At 39.8% G+C, this 17210-nt stretch overlaps 1 protein-coding gene across 4 annotated transcripts in view; it reads left to right on the top strand.

Annotated features, from left to right (window-relative positions):
• The window catches only part of tjp3 (tight junction protein 3), a 28314-nt gene extending 12139 nt beyond the window's left edge, over window positions 1–16175 (top strand). For all 4 annotated transcript variants that reach the window (XM_055018094.1, XM_055018088.1, XM_055018092.1 and 1 more), the window contains exons 5-30: window positions 595–982; window positions 1100–1203; window positions 1300–1489; window positions 2483–2558; window positions 2691–2791; window positions 3031–3118; window positions 3709–3891; window positions 4044–4147; window positions 4974–5058; window positions 5735–5811; window positions 5956–6052; window positions 6781–6866; window positions 6993–7065; window positions 7357–7430; window positions 7679–7742; window positions 7820–7976; window positions 8625–8733; window positions 8828–9047; window positions 9124–9329; window positions 9419–9514; window positions 9646–9725; window positions 10171–10381; window positions 10527–10627; window positions 12454–13056; window positions 15160–15218; window positions 15299–16175. In XM_055018094.1, the coding sequence (XP_054874069.1) occupies window positions 595–982; window positions 1100–1203; window positions 1300–1489; window positions 2483–2558; window positions 2691–2791; window positions 3031–3118; window positions 3709–3891; window positions 4044–4147; window positions 4974–5058; window positions 5735–5811; window positions 5956–6052; window positions 6781–6866; window positions 6993–7065; window positions 7357–7430; window positions 7679–7742; window positions 7820–7976; window positions 8625–8733; window positions 8828–9047; window positions 9124–9329; window positions 9419–9514; window positions 9646–9725; window positions 10171–10381; window positions 10527–10627; window positions 12454–13056; window positions 15160–15218; window positions 15299–15425 (3759 nt within the window). In that variant the 3' untranslated portion in view covers window positions 15426–16175. The remainder of the gene's footprint in view (window positions 1–594; window positions 983–1099; window positions 1204–1299; window positions 1490–2482; window positions 2559–2690; window positions 2792–3030; window positions 3119–3708; window positions 3892–4043; window positions 4148–4973; window positions 5059–5734; window positions 5812–5955; window positions 6053–6780; window positions 6867–6992; window positions 7066–7356; window positions 7431–7678; window positions 7743–7819; window positions 7977–8624; window positions 8734–8827; window positions 9048–9123; window positions 9330–9418; window positions 9515–9645; window positions 9726–10170; window positions 10382–10526; window positions 10628–12453; window positions 13057–15159; window positions 15219–15298) is intronic.
• The last annotated feature ends 1035 nt before the right edge of the window (window positions 16176–17210 follow it).

Raw genomic sequence — 17210 nt, 5'->3', positions numbered from 1 at the left:
AGTTGAAATCATTTTATTATTTTATAGTGTCAGTTTGCAGATCTAGTTTTAAACCTCCCAAACTGTGCGCAGACTCATCTGGGCCACACCAGTAACATTAAACATGGTATTTAGGAGTTAAAATCAGGATGGTTACGGACACTGTTAACAAGCAAGGTATTGTGGTCCTTAGGCTAATGCTAACCACTGATGTTGGAACTGATTTGCAACTGAGTTAAAATCTCATCTCCAGCTCTCCCTGAAGAACAAACAACCAATTTTGACTGCATTTTCAATCATTTTGTTGCCCAGATTTGTTTGGCCTCGTGCTTTTTGCATGTATTTTCCTCACTGCAAACTATTATTCATGCAGTTTGTTGCATCTGTATCCATTTTCTTTACATCAGTTTCCCCTCTTTGCCCCACATTATTTTCCAATCTTGTAGTGTTTGCATGCCTGAGATTATAGAGGAGAATGTTAGCTTGCTCCCTCCTTACACGTTCCAATTTCAAAATCAGTTCCAGTTTGAAAGCACCTGTAACGTGAGTTTGGTTTACAACCCCTGGATGATTTCCATCTAGTCTTGGATCCTCTAAATCTCTGCTCTCCTGCAGACGGTGAAACGCCCTCGTACGATCCAGATCCCAGCAACCAACAGGCCGACCCGAGCCGCCTCCCACTCCAACCTGCTGGATGCAGACCCTCCCAGACGAACCCGAGCAGCTTCCCATTCCAACCTGCTGGATGTGGACCCTCCTGGACGAACCCGAGCAGCTTCCCATTCCAACCTGCTGGATCCAGACCTCTCTAGACGAACACGACGTTACTCCGATGGCAGCGACAACCGAGACGACCGCTACCGTGCTCGGAGCTCCTCACCGGGCCGTAATGGATACGGAAACACGCTGCCGCTGATGTCTTCGGGGTATAAGAAGCTGCCACGCAACGACTTCCCAGACAAACCCATCAAAACCACTTTGGTTAAAAAGAGAATAACGGATGGTAGGACTTCAGAAAAAAGCTAAGCTCAGTGTTTAAGTTTCTACACATAAAAGAACTTTGTGTTTTTCTGGAGTGCTGGTTTCTGTTGGGATTAATGCTGCATTTCTTTTTCTGTAGAGTATGGACTGAAGCTGGGCAGTCAGATCTTTATCAAGCACATGACAGATACAGGTCTGGCGGCAAAAGAAGGAACGCTGCAGGAGGGAGACCTCATTCTCAAGGTGAACATTCGTACCTAGAAACTTTCAAAATCCATCATTTATATACAATGAAATATAATCCTCACGATGTGTTAATCGCTTTATTCTTGCGAGCAGATCAATGGCATGACGACGGAGAATCTGTCCCTGCTGGAGACGAAGCACCTGGTGGAGAAGAGTCGAGGCAAACTGACCATGACGGTGCTCAGGGACGACCGCAAGTTCCTGGTCAGCATCCCCGAGGTGGAGGACAGCGCCCCCAACAGCGAGGACGACCGTCGCAGAGACAGCAGCTCAGAGCTGGAGGGTAAGAAGCCCAGTTAGAGAGTTAAACCCTTGTTAAATGTAGAATACATGACACAACTGGCATCATAAATTGGGTTAAGGTGATGGCACTCAGCCGCTCTTAAGTTAATGTTAGTGGAGCATCGTGCAGACGTTAGCGCCAAAGTGCAAATCAGGTTGTCATGATATCAGAATTTAACTACACCTTTACTCTAGCCAACAGGATTCATGATGTTATTGAGATATCTATAGAAAACTGAAAAAAGTGCAATTAAATTTTAGCTTGTTGAATTACACCGACAATGTGAAAGGTTAAGAGAGTAACCGTAGCTTTGTTAGTGTCAAACAGATAGTTGCAGGCGCTGGATTATTTATACTATCACATAATATTATCAAATGTATGTTATTAACATGAGTGCACATTTTGCACATTACAAGTTGTTTACATTATGTACTATGTAACCCTGCACACAAATTATCAGACAATGAATTTGCACATTCCTGCACACTTTGACTTTATATGATCTATAGTGCCTTGATTACACTTGCTGTTAACTTTTTTAATCCATATTTTGCTATTTACTGCAACACCAAGTCAAATTCCTCGTATGTAAAAACCTACTTTCCAACAAAACAGTTTCTAACTACATTTTGTGATTCTGATGATATCAATATTGCCTTTTTAAATGTCACAGGAATCGTCAGTACTGGTATATTGCGACATCTCTACATGGTACGCGTCAGATATTTGCCTAACGTGAGAGGCTGGACTTGTGTCTTGTTGAAACTGACAAGTGACCAAGATGCTCATTCAGACATGAAGCTGACACATTCAAGTGTCAACACATTAATAGAAAGAAGTGTAGATCTAAAAGGAAACAGGCAAATATAGGGGAATAGTGGCATCAAACATAGAAAACAAGAAAGTGGAGAAATCCCAGGCGAAAGATTTACTGTTAGTCAATCTGCAAAATTTGTCCTTTCTAGTCGTAAGTATTTTCTGTTTTATTATCAGACATTTCAGACATTGATGATGACGTCCCAACTCACAGAGCATCGCGTCACCCAACCAGAGAGAAACGGACCCGCAGGTACAGACCTATCACACTCTACCACCTAATAAATGTATCTCCATCTATCTAGAGACGGAGGATAAATGGATGTGTTTTTGTGATGCTTCCTTTGTCCTGAAACTCTGAAGAAATCTATTAATTCTCTTCCAGAACGAGAGCTGAACCTCCACCACCAGCCAAGTCCAGGGATTCCTCACCTGTTCGCTCCACTTTGACTCGGCCTCCACCAAGAACCTACGCCCCTCGCAGAGGTCAGTCCTGCAGACAATCACTGTATTTTCTGCATCCACATATCGCATAATATATTCAGATTGTGTCACCTGAAGAAATACTCACAGCCTCTCTAAAAAACCCCAAAAAGTTAGACTATAAATTGAGGTTTGATGTGCCTTCTGGAAGCCTCGCTGACACTGAAATCCTAAATATGTATCCAGTGAAACAATAAAAGCACTGTTATTGTCATTCTAACTGTTGGTTATTGTCTCCTCAGCTCCATCCGAATCAGAGTCCGACCACAGCGTCTCTCCTCCTCGTGTCAGGAGGAACAGTCCAGACAGAGACCCGTCCAGCAAATACAAGTCAGTTCAATTTCTTTATAGCTGTCAAACAGTGCATCTCACATGTACAGATAATAACAAAACTCTAAATGAGTGTAAAAACTTTACTTACTTTTTTAAATATTCAAGCAACTAAGAAACGGTAGCAGGTTTAACATACAGTAAAGATACCACAAAATCCAATTTTTATATTTTATTTGAGAATCAGTAATTAGAATTCTTCTTTTTCTGGTCAGATAAACAGAGGTTGTAATTGCGCCCCTGTTTTTAACGCTGCAGCTCAACCCTAGTTAGTGTATTTTCCAACTGTTCCATGTATGAAGTTTGTTTGAGATTATCATAGTGGTTCTAGTTTTATTTTATGTGCGTGAACCAGAGATCAGATTCTATTATGAGAAAGCACTCTGTATTTTCTGCTTTGTGTCTGAATCTTGTATCGACACAGATTCTCTTTACATCTTACTTTGACAGAATTCTTTTGAATATATAATAAAAGGTAAATGTACCACCTGAGTAATACTTACTACTTTGATTCCGTTTAGTTGCTGTAAGTGCAGAGATTATGATGTAAGAGGGTCAGACATTACAGTCAGTTGTTGCTCTTCCTGCAGACCTCTGTCAGGGATGTCCACCCTCCCCAACCCTCGATCTTCTCCCATCGTCCCCACCTGGAACACATCTCGACCTACATCCTCGGCCTCACGGCCCCGAAGGCCCGTCTCGGACTCGGACTCGGACGGCAGCGCCTCCCCGCCTCGACGCAGAGAGAGTCCTCGACCGGACAGCCGATACATGTATGAACACAGCTTGTTTTTTTATCCCAGCTTTATCATACAGAGTGTCGTTGTGCAGCTGGAAACGTTAGAAAACTGAATCGTTTCGCTTCAGTCCCACTTCTGTACCCAACCGTCTTGTCATATTTGTCTTCTCTGTCTCCTTCCTGCAGAGTTCTTCCTGATCTTCCTGCTGCAGGGTTGAGATCTTCCCCGATCCCGGTTCGCCAGGAGCCACCGAGGAGGGTCAACTCACCCGTCAGAGTCCCACCTCCAGGTCAGCACACACTCACAGACATGTACAGTCCAACTTTCTTCTACGTCCCAGATGTTTCCTGTCACCTCCTACATGACAGTGTTTACTTAATATCTTGAATGTTTGCTGATGAGCAGGTGTCAACAGTCTAACAAACCTGAAGCCAGAGCAGAACATTCTGAAAAAACACATTCTGACTAATCTAAATTTGTATTTATTTAGTTTAATATTACTATTATTACTACTACTATTTTTTGTGGTTGTTTTTATGGTTTTGCCCTCAGTTTCCTTTTATTCTACATGTTCTTTTTCCTTAATGTGGTATTTTTGGTGCCTTTCTTTCTTTCTTTCTTTCTTTTTATCCTTATCTTTCTTTCGTTTAACTCTATTTCTCCACATTTGCTTGTCTGGTTTTTTCAAAATAAAACTATTTCTCTCTGTTGAGCCTAACTGTCCTTCTGTGTCGTCCTTTTTTTAGGCCTGTCTTTCAAGCTCTTTTTAATCTCTGTTTTTATGAAGGTGCTGTATAAATAAAGATATTATTATTATTGTTATATACAGCAGTTTTACTATGACATTTGATGTGGTGGCACATGTAGAGATAGTGAAGCAAGAAGCTGACAATTATCTGACTGTAGTTGTAGCTATGCCAACAAACTGTTCATCTGAAGTATATAAACAGATCGCATGGGAAGGATTTTAAAATCATTAAAAATAACATTGAAGATATTGCTGGAAAAAGATGAATTGATTCTGCAGCTCAGTCTAAAGTGCATTTACTGCAGCATTAAATGTGCAACATTTTTCTGTTTTTTTGTAACTGTGGTAGCTTTGTGCTTTCTCTCAGATTCTGATTCGGAGTCGGACAGCGTTTCGGAGCCTCCTCACAGGCACAACACCTCCTACAGTCAGGAGTCTCTCAGCAGATACAGGTACAGATGAAGGTCCACCCAAACCCCCTACCCTACCTGAACCCTCAACAAGATCACGGACCGGAAACTGGGCAGGCTGCACGGCTCTCCCACCTTTAACTTTAAAAACATCATGTTTTTATTCACATTTTAACTCTTTCTCATTTGTGATTTTTATTGATTTACTCATTTTTGTGCTTTAACTCATTTTATAGCCTTTTTTTCTTTTTTTGCTTTATTTGTGTCTTTGACTGTGTACCAAGTGTGTTGCATTTTGTTAATTAATGAAATAAAAGTAACTTTCACTGAACATGTCCCTCTCCTGTATGTGGCTAAGTGTTGATTAAACAGAGGACACTTCTCACTGAAGGAGCAACACTCTAATCAGACATCTGTAGAATGTAGATCCCAGTTAATCCATCAGTTCTTGGCAATCTGCATGTGTTATAACGCATGTTTAAAAGTCACAGTATCAAGAATCAGGTAGCTACACTCACTAAAAATGATTACTTTTGATCGGTCACAAAGCCGTCAAAGAGAAGCTTCCCTCACAGATCAGAAGGTGAATATTCAACATTTCAGTCTCATCCTCTCATCAATAATCATCAAATTAGCCACTGGTCCCCCGTCGCCAAACGTAACTGAGACTTGTTGTCTTCCTCTTCCCTCACTCCCGCCTCCCTCTCTTCTCTTCCAGAGTTCTGCCAGCTGTTTCTCTGCAGCCGACGGTGGAGCCGCCGAGGTGGAGCGAATCTAACGAGCTGCCACCAAGAGGTCTGTTCACACATTATCGACTGAAATCATATTTCACAGCTTAAATCTAAAGCATGTTTTAGACTTCAGATGTTCACTGTTAAAATGTTAAATGTTTTTGTGGGACTTTTCTCAGTAATATCCTTGATTTATTGATGTCCACAGCTCAGTCAGACTCTGAATCAGAGGCCAGTTATGCATCTGTACCTCGGCAGCAGTCTACAGACAATGGAAACTCCAACACAGCCAAAAATAGATACAGGTGAGACCTTTTTATTTTAATGGCCTGATATTAACCAGATTTCTCTCAACAGACAATTTTTGTTGTGTCGTATGTGCTCAGTTTCATATTGACAAGATTCACAATTCATTACACTCCTCCCAATACACAAGACTAACCTGAAAACAAACCCTAAGCTTTTCAATGTAAAGGATAAAGCATAAACATCATTGATCCTACAGTGGGGAAAGTTCAGTTACAGCAGCTCCAAAAGAAGAAGACTCGAAGACTTAGCAGTTTGGCTTTAAGTACGTTAACATTAAAAGTCTGTCATAAAGAGGTTCACAGTAACATTTCATACAATGAAAATGATGATGTTGAAAACAAAGTAAAAGCTGCAACTATGTAAAGATTTAATCAGAAACTCCATCAGTGTACACATTTTGAGCGAAACGGGATTGACTGTTACTTTCGAAATGCACCTTTAAGTTTCTGCTTGGCTGTGGAGAGGATGTCTGACTGGTTCATCTGCTTATCTCCAGCACACAAGACACACAAGTGTTTGTCTTCTTGTAAGACGCTCTGCACACAGTCGTGCACATGACACGACTTCCTGCAAAGATTGCATCACAAGATGTTTTAACTGCTGACGTGCAAAAACAACATGAGACTCTTGACATGACTGGTTGCTGTGTGACAAGAAAATGAATGTAACAAGATGACAAAAGAGATTACTGGTTAATGATGATATATATTTGATCCTCCTTAAGAGTCCTACCTGAGAAATCCACCTCTGTCCCGGTAAAGCAGGAGCCTCCTCGCCGTGCTCCATCTCCCGTCAGACCTCCTCCTGATGGTCAGTTTACTGTTTCACACTCTCTCATCCTTTCCTGGTCTGTCTTGTAGATTAGAGCGTTATTTATTAAAGCAGAAATACCAGAATAACTCCTGAAAACGGTGTCTTTCTCTTTATTTCACTCAGATTCTTCAGATTCAGATCAGCTTTCACATCTCAGGAGGTCCGGAAGCTCCGAGCGTGAGGACAGCCGGCCTCGGTACACCAGAGTGATATTATTCACCTCATTAAGCAAAGAAATAAACATCAAGCAGCAATTCCTTTAGCACAGGAGTGTCAAACATGACAGCCGCTGCTTTGAGTATTTCTTCAGAGAAAAAATGTCAAAATTCTCTGATGCTAGCTTCTTAAATTAGAATATTTTGTGGTTTCTTTGCCCTTCTATGACAGTAAACTCATTATGTTTGGGTTGTAATCAACAATGAAAGTGATAATTACTTTCACCGCAGTATAAGACTCATACCAGTGATTATGTTTTCTCCACTTTCAGTGTTCCTCGGGCTCCTAATGGAACCGGCACCCTCAGGTCTGGGATTTCAGTGAAGAGCAACCCGCCAGTCTACAGTAAGGATCAGGACAATTCATCTAATCAGCAACAAATAAGTTATTGAATTGTTTGAGGGATTTATCAAGTAAAAAATGTCAACCTTTGGCTGGTTAGTTTCACACTGAAGTTAAATATAGAATAATTATGAAGATTTAGAGCTTTGCTTTAAGCTGAGTTTATTTATTTTGTGCTTTTTTTGGATTGTCTTGGACTTTTTATAGGTTCAGTTCATAAGCTATTATTCACATTTCTGTATCTCTTCCAGCCAAGCCTACAGAGGAGCCCATCTATTCTCTACCTCCAGACTCCTACCCTTCATCTAATCCAGGGTGAGTGCTGGTAGATCTAGCTGTAAGCACGTTGTTGCACGTTCATAACAATCTGATTTCCTCTCTGTCTCCGTCAGGTACAGCTCAGATGTTCACACAGTGTCGTTCGTTAAAGAGCGCAGCGTCGGGCTGAGGCTCGTGGGAGGAAACGATGTTGGGATCTTTGTAGGTGGAGTTCAGCCGAACAGTCCGGCGTATGAGCAGGGGATGAAGGACGGAGACCAGATCATGCAGGTGACCAAACTGTGTTTCACACCTTGTGTTAGTTAATTATCATCTCTTAGATTAAGAGTCATGAAGAGATACTGTGAATATTGATTTCAGCTTTCATAAATCAGGGGTGTACAGCAAAGAAACTTAGACATAGCCAGACTTTCTCAGCTCAACAAAACCCAAAACCACAATTATAGATAATGGGAGGAACCAGGTTTCTGAGATGTTTGACGCATCATTTAGCTCATTTTCTGCACAAATTGGGCTAATTGTGTGCTGCCTACTTCAGTAAAAAAGGAACAGCTTGTTAGAAGAGAAATCAGTGAACTACATAAAGAAATATTAGAGCAAAAAGTTGTGTTGCTGCAAATAAGGCAAGAGAAGATTGTTTTTAATAAATTAACTTTCTAGTTGAGCCCTGAAGTCACCACAAGTTATATTCTGTGTCAAATTCCACATCTTCAGTTTGATTTGTTGACTGTCACACTGATTTATTTAGTTTTTTATGGCTGATGTTTCACCACATCAGAACATGATCTGTATTTGTAATCCAAACAAATTGTATTTTTACAGTTTTCATATATATTGAAAGTAAGTTGGCTTGAATCTCAGTAAGATATATAGTATCTGTCGTATGTGTAATATTGTTGTTTCTTCTTTTTTGCTCAGGTCAATAAAGTAGATTTTGGTCATTTCACGCGAGAAGAAGCTGCCAACTTTCTCCTCAACATCAAGACAGGAGAACCAGTAGAAATCTGCACACAGAACAAGATGGACCGTAAGTGTAAAACGGAACTGATCGTAGGATAAGTTGTTTTTTTTAGTCCTGAATGGTGAGAGAACATATCAGTCCTAACTCTGGCTGCTCTTAGTTTATAAGAAGATCATCAAGTCCAACCTGGGAGACAACTTTTACATCCGAACCCACTTTGATCACGAGCCAGACGGCCCCATCGGTCTGGGCTTCACCAGAGGAGAAGTGTTCAGGGTGGTGGACACGATGCACCGCGGGAAGATCGGCAACTGGCTGGCTATTCGCATGGGCAACGACCTGCACGAGATGGACAAAGGCACCATCCCCAACCAGGCCAGGTGAGGAAGGAGGACAGGGAGGTTTAGGTTTCTAGTTAAACCAAGAACCAGGATTCAGTTATTCTGTGTCCTGCAGGGCTGAGAAGCTGGCCAGCCTCGAGCAGGCTCAGCGAGGGACTGGAGAGAGGCAGGTGTCTGGACCCAGAGCCGAGTTCTGGAAACTACGAGGCCTCAGAGGGAATAAAAAGAACGAGAAGAACACCAGAAGGTCTCGTGATGATCTGCTGCAGCTCACCATTCAGGGCAAATTCCCGGCTTACGAGAGAGTCCTGCTCAGAGAAGGTTTTTCATCACACACAGTTATATCTCGTGAAGAAAATCCACGGCTAGTTGAACCAGTTTTAACACAGTCCATGTATTTGTTTCTCCAGCTAATTTCAAACGACCCATCGTCATCCTGGGTCCTCTTAATGACATCGCCATGGAGAAGCTGGCCAGAGAGATGCCCGATGAATACGAGGTGGCAGGTTGGTTTCCTCTTTCTTTTCTGTTGTTTCATGAGTTACATGAACATACTTCCCCATCTTTGTCACCCTTTTTTTCCCCTAATCTCATATCATTATTAAACATTTCTTTCTTTCCTGTTGTGTCGCTACAGACATGGTTCCTCGCAGTGGAGGAGGAGACAGCGGCTCTACTGTTATTAAACTGGACACTGTGAGGAGAATAGCAGAGAAGGTGAGCAGACAAAGGTCCAATTAGCAAGAAGAGGCAATTTATATGTAGCCATTTTTACACAAAGAACTTTCTAGCCATTTTTTTTGTGCTCCTGTCCCATTTTTGCTCACTGCAGGCTCATTTTTCACTGCAACATAAAGTCCTGCACCTCTGTGGAAACATAACATCCATGAATAAATGTAGATAGAAGTCAAAAGTGTCTTTTTTGCCATTTGATACAGCTAATAAGAAAGAAAATTCTTGTAAATATTTACAAAAAATTGTTTTCACTGATTATTTCTCAAAAAATGGTATATTTGTTTTGATTAAAAATAAATAAATAACTTGATTGCCAAATCTGCCGGTAGGTTTTGGGGTTCAGAAGGTTAACAACATAAAACTCTGTGTTCTTTCTGAGTGTTCTGGTCGTTTCCTCTTTGACTGTTTGTATCGTCTCCCCTCCCAGGACAAGCACCCTCTGCTGGACATCACTCCCACTGCAGTGGAGAGGCTGAACTACATCCAGTACCACCCCATGGTGCTGTTCTTAGACCCTCACAGCCGCAAGGACGTCAAGGCCATGAGGCAGCGGTACAGCCCCAACTCCAACAAGAGCTCCAGACGCCTTTACTCTCAGGCCCTGAAGATGAGGAAACACTGCAGCCACCTTTTCTCAGGTTATCAACATGTTGCACTTGAAAATGCATGAGAAATTTAACAGCACTGGGGTTAAGGAATTTTACATTTTCCTTATGTGTCCTTGACAGACAGATTTTGTCATTTCACGCTGCTTCACAGTATTCCTCCTGACTTTCTTTGCAGCTCGTGTCGACCTGCAGCCGAGCTCCAACGTCTGGTACGACACTCTAAAGGATAAGATTCGCCACCAGCAGTCCAAACCTGTCTGGGTGTCTGAAGTCACGGTACGACGCACAACTGCTCTTCACACACCTCAACATTTACATTTAACCCTCCTGTTGTCTTCATTTACGGCCACCAAAAAATATTGTTTCCTTGTGTGAGAAAAAATCCAAAAATTCAGCAAAAAAATTCCCCAATTTTCTGAAAATTTGCAAAACCTTCAGGAAGAAAATTCCAATAATTCCTTAAAAGTTTCCCTTAAAAGTTTTATTTTTTTAAAAAAATCCCCCAAATTTGGCAAGAAAATTCTTGTAAATATTTTCAAAAAATGAGTAAAAATCTTCCAAAAAAATCCTAAAAATATTTAAAGTGATGGCAAACTTCTAATATTTTCTTTAAGAACATTCATATAAAAATCAAGATTTTTTTTGTGTGAATGTTCTTAAGAAACATTTTTGACATTTCTTTTTTTCCACCAAAAATGTTCAAACATTTCCCAAAAATGTTGAAAATGTGGACATCAGAAGTTTCACTGTGAAATTTTTTTTTTTTTTTCCACATTTCCAAACTTTAAATTGGGTCAATTTGACCTGCAGGACGACATGAGGGTTAATCTCTTTTCAAGCAGACTTTATTCTGTGTTAAGTGTGTGGCTGCACACAGGGCTGTGAGATTCGGAGAAAACATCTAATTGTGATTTTTCCAACAGATATTTGGAATTTCATGGGTCAATATTTACTGTGGAGTAGATTTAAAACATGTGATAGAGCTTTATCACCACATGAGATACCATCAGAAGTGTGGCTGTCACACAACTAGGACACAAAATAGTCAAACCACTGACATGAGAGTTTAAATTAAGACCTGCAAAAAGCATTACATGTGGCTATTAAGTAACGAGACTGAGGTTAAGTCAGTGGAACCACAGCGTGTTTGTCTCTACCAGAGCATACATTCATCAATGTGCAGCATAAACAGTCTCAGAAAGTTTCAATCTGCTTCAATCGAATAAAGCAAAACAAAAACATACATTTTTTTTACATCCTAAATTGCAACCTTTAGGATTTTCTATTTGCATTTTTTTCAAATTGTGATAAATTTTTCAGCCAAAGTTACAATCTAATGAAAAGGATTCAAAGGAGTAAACTTTTGATATTTAGATTTACAACCCATTTATTAAATCAGTTTAAAAACTATGATAAATACAGAAAGACATCATGCTTTTTAAACCTGCCCACAGATTATGGAGTTCAGAGATTTTAACCCTCCTGTTGTCTTCATTTACAGGCACCAAAAAATACAGTTTCCTTGTCGGAAAATTTTTTTAAAATTCAGCAAAAAAAAATTCCACGAATTTCTGAAAATTTGCAAAACCTTCATAAAGAAAATTCCAATAATTCCTTAAAAGTTTCTCTTAAAAGTTTTATTTAAAAAAAAAAAAATCCCCCAAATTTGGTAAGAAAATTCTTTTAAATATTTTCAAAAAATGATTAAAAATCTTCCAAAAAAAATCCTAAAAATATCTGAAGTGATTCCATATATATCAGTAAAACTTCTAATATTTTCTTAAGAACATTCATTAAAAAATCCAGCAAAATCCAGCAAATTTTGCTGGATTTTGGTTGAAATTTTTTTTTGTGAATGTTCTTAAAGAAACATTTTAACATTTCTTTTTTCTCCACCAAAAAATGTTCAAAAATTTCCCAAAAATGTTGAAAATGTGGACATCAGAAGTTTCACTGTGAAAATATTTTTTTTCCTCCACATTTTCAAACTTTAAAACGGGTCAATTTGACCCGCAGGACGACACGAGGGTTAAAGGTGTGCTTTGGAAAAAAAAGGCCTTTTAGCTACTCAGTAAGTCTGTGTAATTTCTTTTTCTGTGCAGCTGGAGAGCGGTGGAGAACAGGACTTGGACGCTCTGGATCAAACCCAGTCTGACTACCTCAGCGCTGCGAGCGACCTGGAGGACACCGACGGAGAGGCGTTCACAGACGGAGAGGTGTACACCGACAACGAGGACCTGGACGAGGCTTACCCCGGTCAGGACGCGGCCAGGATCCCGCGAAGCTCCAGGGCGGCCGGAGCTGCTTTGGCCCGATCGTCCGAACCGGCCTTTGAGCGCGAGAGCCCCACGATGGAGGTCGAGACTCGATCCGACACGCACTCGCTCAGAGAAGTCCCACCTCTGATGCACGTCCCCGAGCCCCGGACGCTGCGCCGGAACCAGTACAGCCCACCCCACAGCCCACCCCACAGCCCACCCCACAGCCCTGCAGAGGACGAAGACCCGTCCCATCGCAGCTTTACAGACTCAGACTTCAGCGCTCTGGATGTAGTCCCTCCCGCCACTCCGTCAGACGGACCTCCAGACTTTATAGCTCCTGATCCGTCCACTCGATACTCCCTGAGCGAACCTTCGTACGCAGACGTGCAGCCAGAGAGCTCAGAACCTGCCAGTCTGTCCACCATCGAGGAGAAACTGCAGCAGGTCTGTGCTCTCAATAAAGTACCACTATATCTGAGGCAGATTTATCTCTAACCCTTTAACATCTTCACCAAGAAAAAAGCAATGAAAAAAAAGATTTCTTTATATTTTTTATTTCCTTGGGGCACTAATAACAACAATCAATTCATTTTTTATGAACAGACCCCCTGGTTTTGGAAAAATTGACCTCTACCAAACAGTCGAGCATGCTTTGCAAAAATGATTTGACCCTTTTAGGTCTTTCTTTTTATGTTTCAATTTACACAGTTTTGTTCAGTAACTCCTTCGACATGACAATATGTCAGTAAATATTAGCTTACCTTTGAAAATCACAGCAAACAGAGGCCTCATGTCAGGAGGGATTTTGCTCTTGCTAAGTTCCTGTGAGCACAGTCATTTCTTCTGCATGCTATTTCAAAACAAAGTGACGTCTAGAGTTCTTTTTTAGTATAATGTACCTCAACCGAGTGGCAGACATGGCTGAAACAGGTGAAATGATCTACAACACATTTTTCAATAAAATATAGTGAGTCAAAATGTGCTCTACCATTTGGCTGAGCAGAACGTTAAAGGGCTAAGAAGTTTCTGGGTATTTTTTGCTCCTGTCATGTTTTTTTTTAACTCACCGTGGGCTCATTTTTAAACTACTGCACCTCCATGGAAACAGCACAACCCTGGATAAAAGCAGAGAGAACTCAGAAATGCATTTCATTCAGTATGACACAATTATGATGCCATAAATCATAACAAAAAGGAGGGAAAATTTCATTTCTTTGATTATTTGTTCAACAAAAATTGCTAAAAGCTTGGAATGAACTTGTGCAGCATTTTTCCCATTTCCAAAGCTTTGACTAATACCAGAATAAAAAGATTGTGGTCGTGCATATCATAGAGATTTTACTATTTGCCTTTTACTGTCACTTCAGCCAGAAAAGCACCTGAGTTTTTGTCATGTATCTGTTGCTTGCAGCCGAGTCACTTTTATCTTCACACTTGTGTCAAGCAGTGCAGATTTTTTATATGTTCATGGAATCTGGTTAATGCAAACACTTTATTTTTTTCCAGTTTTTTTAAATGAGATACAAAGAGTAAATTGACTTTAAAACATCACAGTTTTCAGCTTAGATTTGGTCACAGATGAGTAGTTCAAAGACTGTGGGAAAGCTGAAAATTTGGTGAATTTTTCTGTTTTTGCTGTCTCTGGCTCCGATAAATGACATCATTTTGGTGATATTTTTTGGAGACATTGTGCCTTTTAAAAATTTCAGGAGATTGTAGAATTCAGAGGGTTGAAAGATTTGTGCTTTAGTCTCTCATTGGAAAAAATTGCTCACAATTTTGATAGAATTTTGATAAAATAATAGATATAATATGCAAATATAAGAGAAGAATAGACAGACATTACAATAAATTTAAAGTAACAGATTGTGAATTTGCTTTCCTCAAACAATCTATAAAATATTGCCAGAAGAAATGAATTCCAGTCCCCCTCAGTGTTTTTTTTTTTTCTGTCTGAAGTTGTTGCATCACATCCTTTCAACAAGGTTCAGTGACTTGGTGGCTTCATCTGCTTCCTGTTTGAGGAGAATCAGTCGAACAAAGTCACAGAAATGATTAAACTCTATGGGTTGTGTGACATCTCTACATCTGAAACTTTAACACCTTAACAGCCACGATTGAATCTGGTTTGAGTGCTCTCCTGAAAGGTTTCAGTTTTAAACGGTGCAGCTTACGTGATATTTTAAAGTGCAATAAACCACATCTGATAGATACGGAAAAAACCTTACTGTAATGACACAAGCTGCTGAATTCAAATTAAGCTTTACTTAATTTGTTGTTTGACCTTTTTTTGTTTGATTCTTCCGCCTAAAATGGTGCATTCAAATTAGCATTTCAACACAATAATCTAACTTTTACTTAGTTTATGTCTGTACCTTGACTGTAGTAAATTTGTACAGTCTGACTTTGGAAAAGATTAAATTGATTTTAGACGTCACAATTAAATCACCACAGAATCTACAATGTTTTACACTGTGTGTAATATGAATTTTATTGTAAAGAATTATCAGAAATCCTTGTTTAAAATGCTTTTTTCTTCCATTACAGGCTCGTTCTGCAGAACCACAGGCACAAGCTGAACCAAAGAAAACCCCTCAGTTCATCGTGTGAGTCTCCTTTGGCTTTCTGGGATTCACGGAGTACAGTTTTGTGCTTATTTTGAACCCTGTTTGCTTTTCTCCAACAGTTTAGCGCATCACCACCAGGCAGTCCAGTTCAGACGGACGCAGATCCGAGGCAGCGACAGCTCCGAGGATGAAGACGATGATGATGAAGACGAGGACATCGAATGGGGTCCCGCAACTGAACTGTAGACTCACACAGAGGATTAAAGCTGCTGACATCTGATCTAACGAGGAAAAGATTTCACTCCCACAATGAACTCTTGTTTCTTGGATTGTTTTTAATGTCTTTTCAGAGGGCCTGGTTCAGGTAAGGAATTGTGGAGATGATTCAAGATCACTGCAACCTTTAGTGACGACTTCCAGTTTTAACATCACACAATTGGTTCTCGGACGAATGTTCAGATCAAAGTGCCTGATTTCTTTTGAGATTTTTTTATTTAAAATACCCACGTGAAACAAATCGGTTTGCCCTTTGTTATTGCTGTTTATATTGCTGCTGTAATCTACACTAATCAGCCTCAATATTAAAGCCACATGTTTGATTTTATTACAATTCAGTGTTCTGCTGAGGAACTTTGGGTCCTGGCAACTCTCACTAACAGACAACAGCACCTTCCCTCAGCAGGACATTGCACCCCAGATACCCCCAAAAAACCCCAAAAACTACTCAGGAAAGGCTTGAGGAACACGACAAATATAACTCCAATGTGACTGAGCATCCGTGCCATGCTTTGGAACCAACCACATCCACAGAGGAAGAATCTGAGAAAAAGGTCTGGCTGCATGAAGGGGAACTACAGAATATTTGCTTTTAATGTTGTGGCTGACTACTGTACAATTTCGTACATGTTTTATTAGAAATCATATTATACGAGTCTCTTCTTGTCAATATTTGGATGTTGCTTTAACTTTTTCTACATTAAAATGTTTTTTTTCTGATTTCAAAATGTGTGTTTAATGATGCAAAGATGACAAAAGCATCTTTTATACATATATTTAGTAATATAAACAACTAAATTGCAATTAAATGTGACATATCCAGAACTTTCATCCAGTAATGTGACCTCTCTGTGTACAAAACCTCTTTTAAAAAACTTTAAGCGTATGAATTAATGTATTGCTCACACTTTGCATGTTCTTAAACACATTTGTGGAACCAAGGCTCCAAAAAACTCACAGTCGTCTGTATATCCTCACTTCAGTACTGTTAAACATTTATCCATTCATTCTCCAATCAATATAGTTTTCATTTTGAAGTAATCCTTAGTTCACCTGCAGAGGAGACAAACGTAGAAACATGAGTTTAGTTTGAGACTCTCCATTTCAAATTATAGTTTGAGTTAGTTTAAAATGTAATTCTGTGTCAGTCTGGTCACTGGTTGACAGGACTGAGGCACAATCACAACTCTCACCTTTAAAGGTCATTCAGAGTTTTTAAAATAATTTTTTTTTGTTTTGGGTTTCAGGAAATGGCAACAAGCAGGCTTCAAACTGGAATTTCTGTGCCGACATAATGGAACTTCACTAATATCAGCAACTTCTCCCAATTTCATCGTATGCACCGTCATACAGTGACAATAAAGGCTTTGATTTGAACTTAGTAGTAATAATAATAAATAAAAACCACATCAGTTCAGAGAGACGTTCTTTTCCCCTCCGAGTACATTTTTACAATCAGCATCAGATGTCGTGTTTAATTATCCACTGTTCTCAAACTTTCTTCCTGACATATAAATCAGTGTGAACTCATCTTAGAGGATATAAATCATCAAACTTTATTTATATCACTTTCCAAACCAAATTTAATTCAGTTTAAACAGCTTCGCAAGCGACTGACCAAACGGAATGATTAAAAAGTAGATTTTGAGACTTTCGCTCACCCAAAAATGGAAAAGAAAACATATTTAATGGGTATTTACGGTGATAGATGCTTATTTAGAATGTCGTTTTTAACTAGTCTGAGGACTTTAATTC

Source organism: Amphiprion ocellaris, chromosome 2, assembly GCF_022539595.1.
Source record: "Amphiprion ocellaris isolate individual 3 ecotype Okinawa chromosome 2, ASM2253959v1, whole genome shotgun sequence".
Taxonomy (NCBI): Eukaryota; Metazoa; Chordata; class Actinopteri; family Pomacentridae; genus Amphiprion; species Amphiprion ocellaris.
The sequence above is the reverse complement of the archived record's forward strand: the minus strand, read 5'-3'. Positions and strand labels throughout refer to the sequence as shown.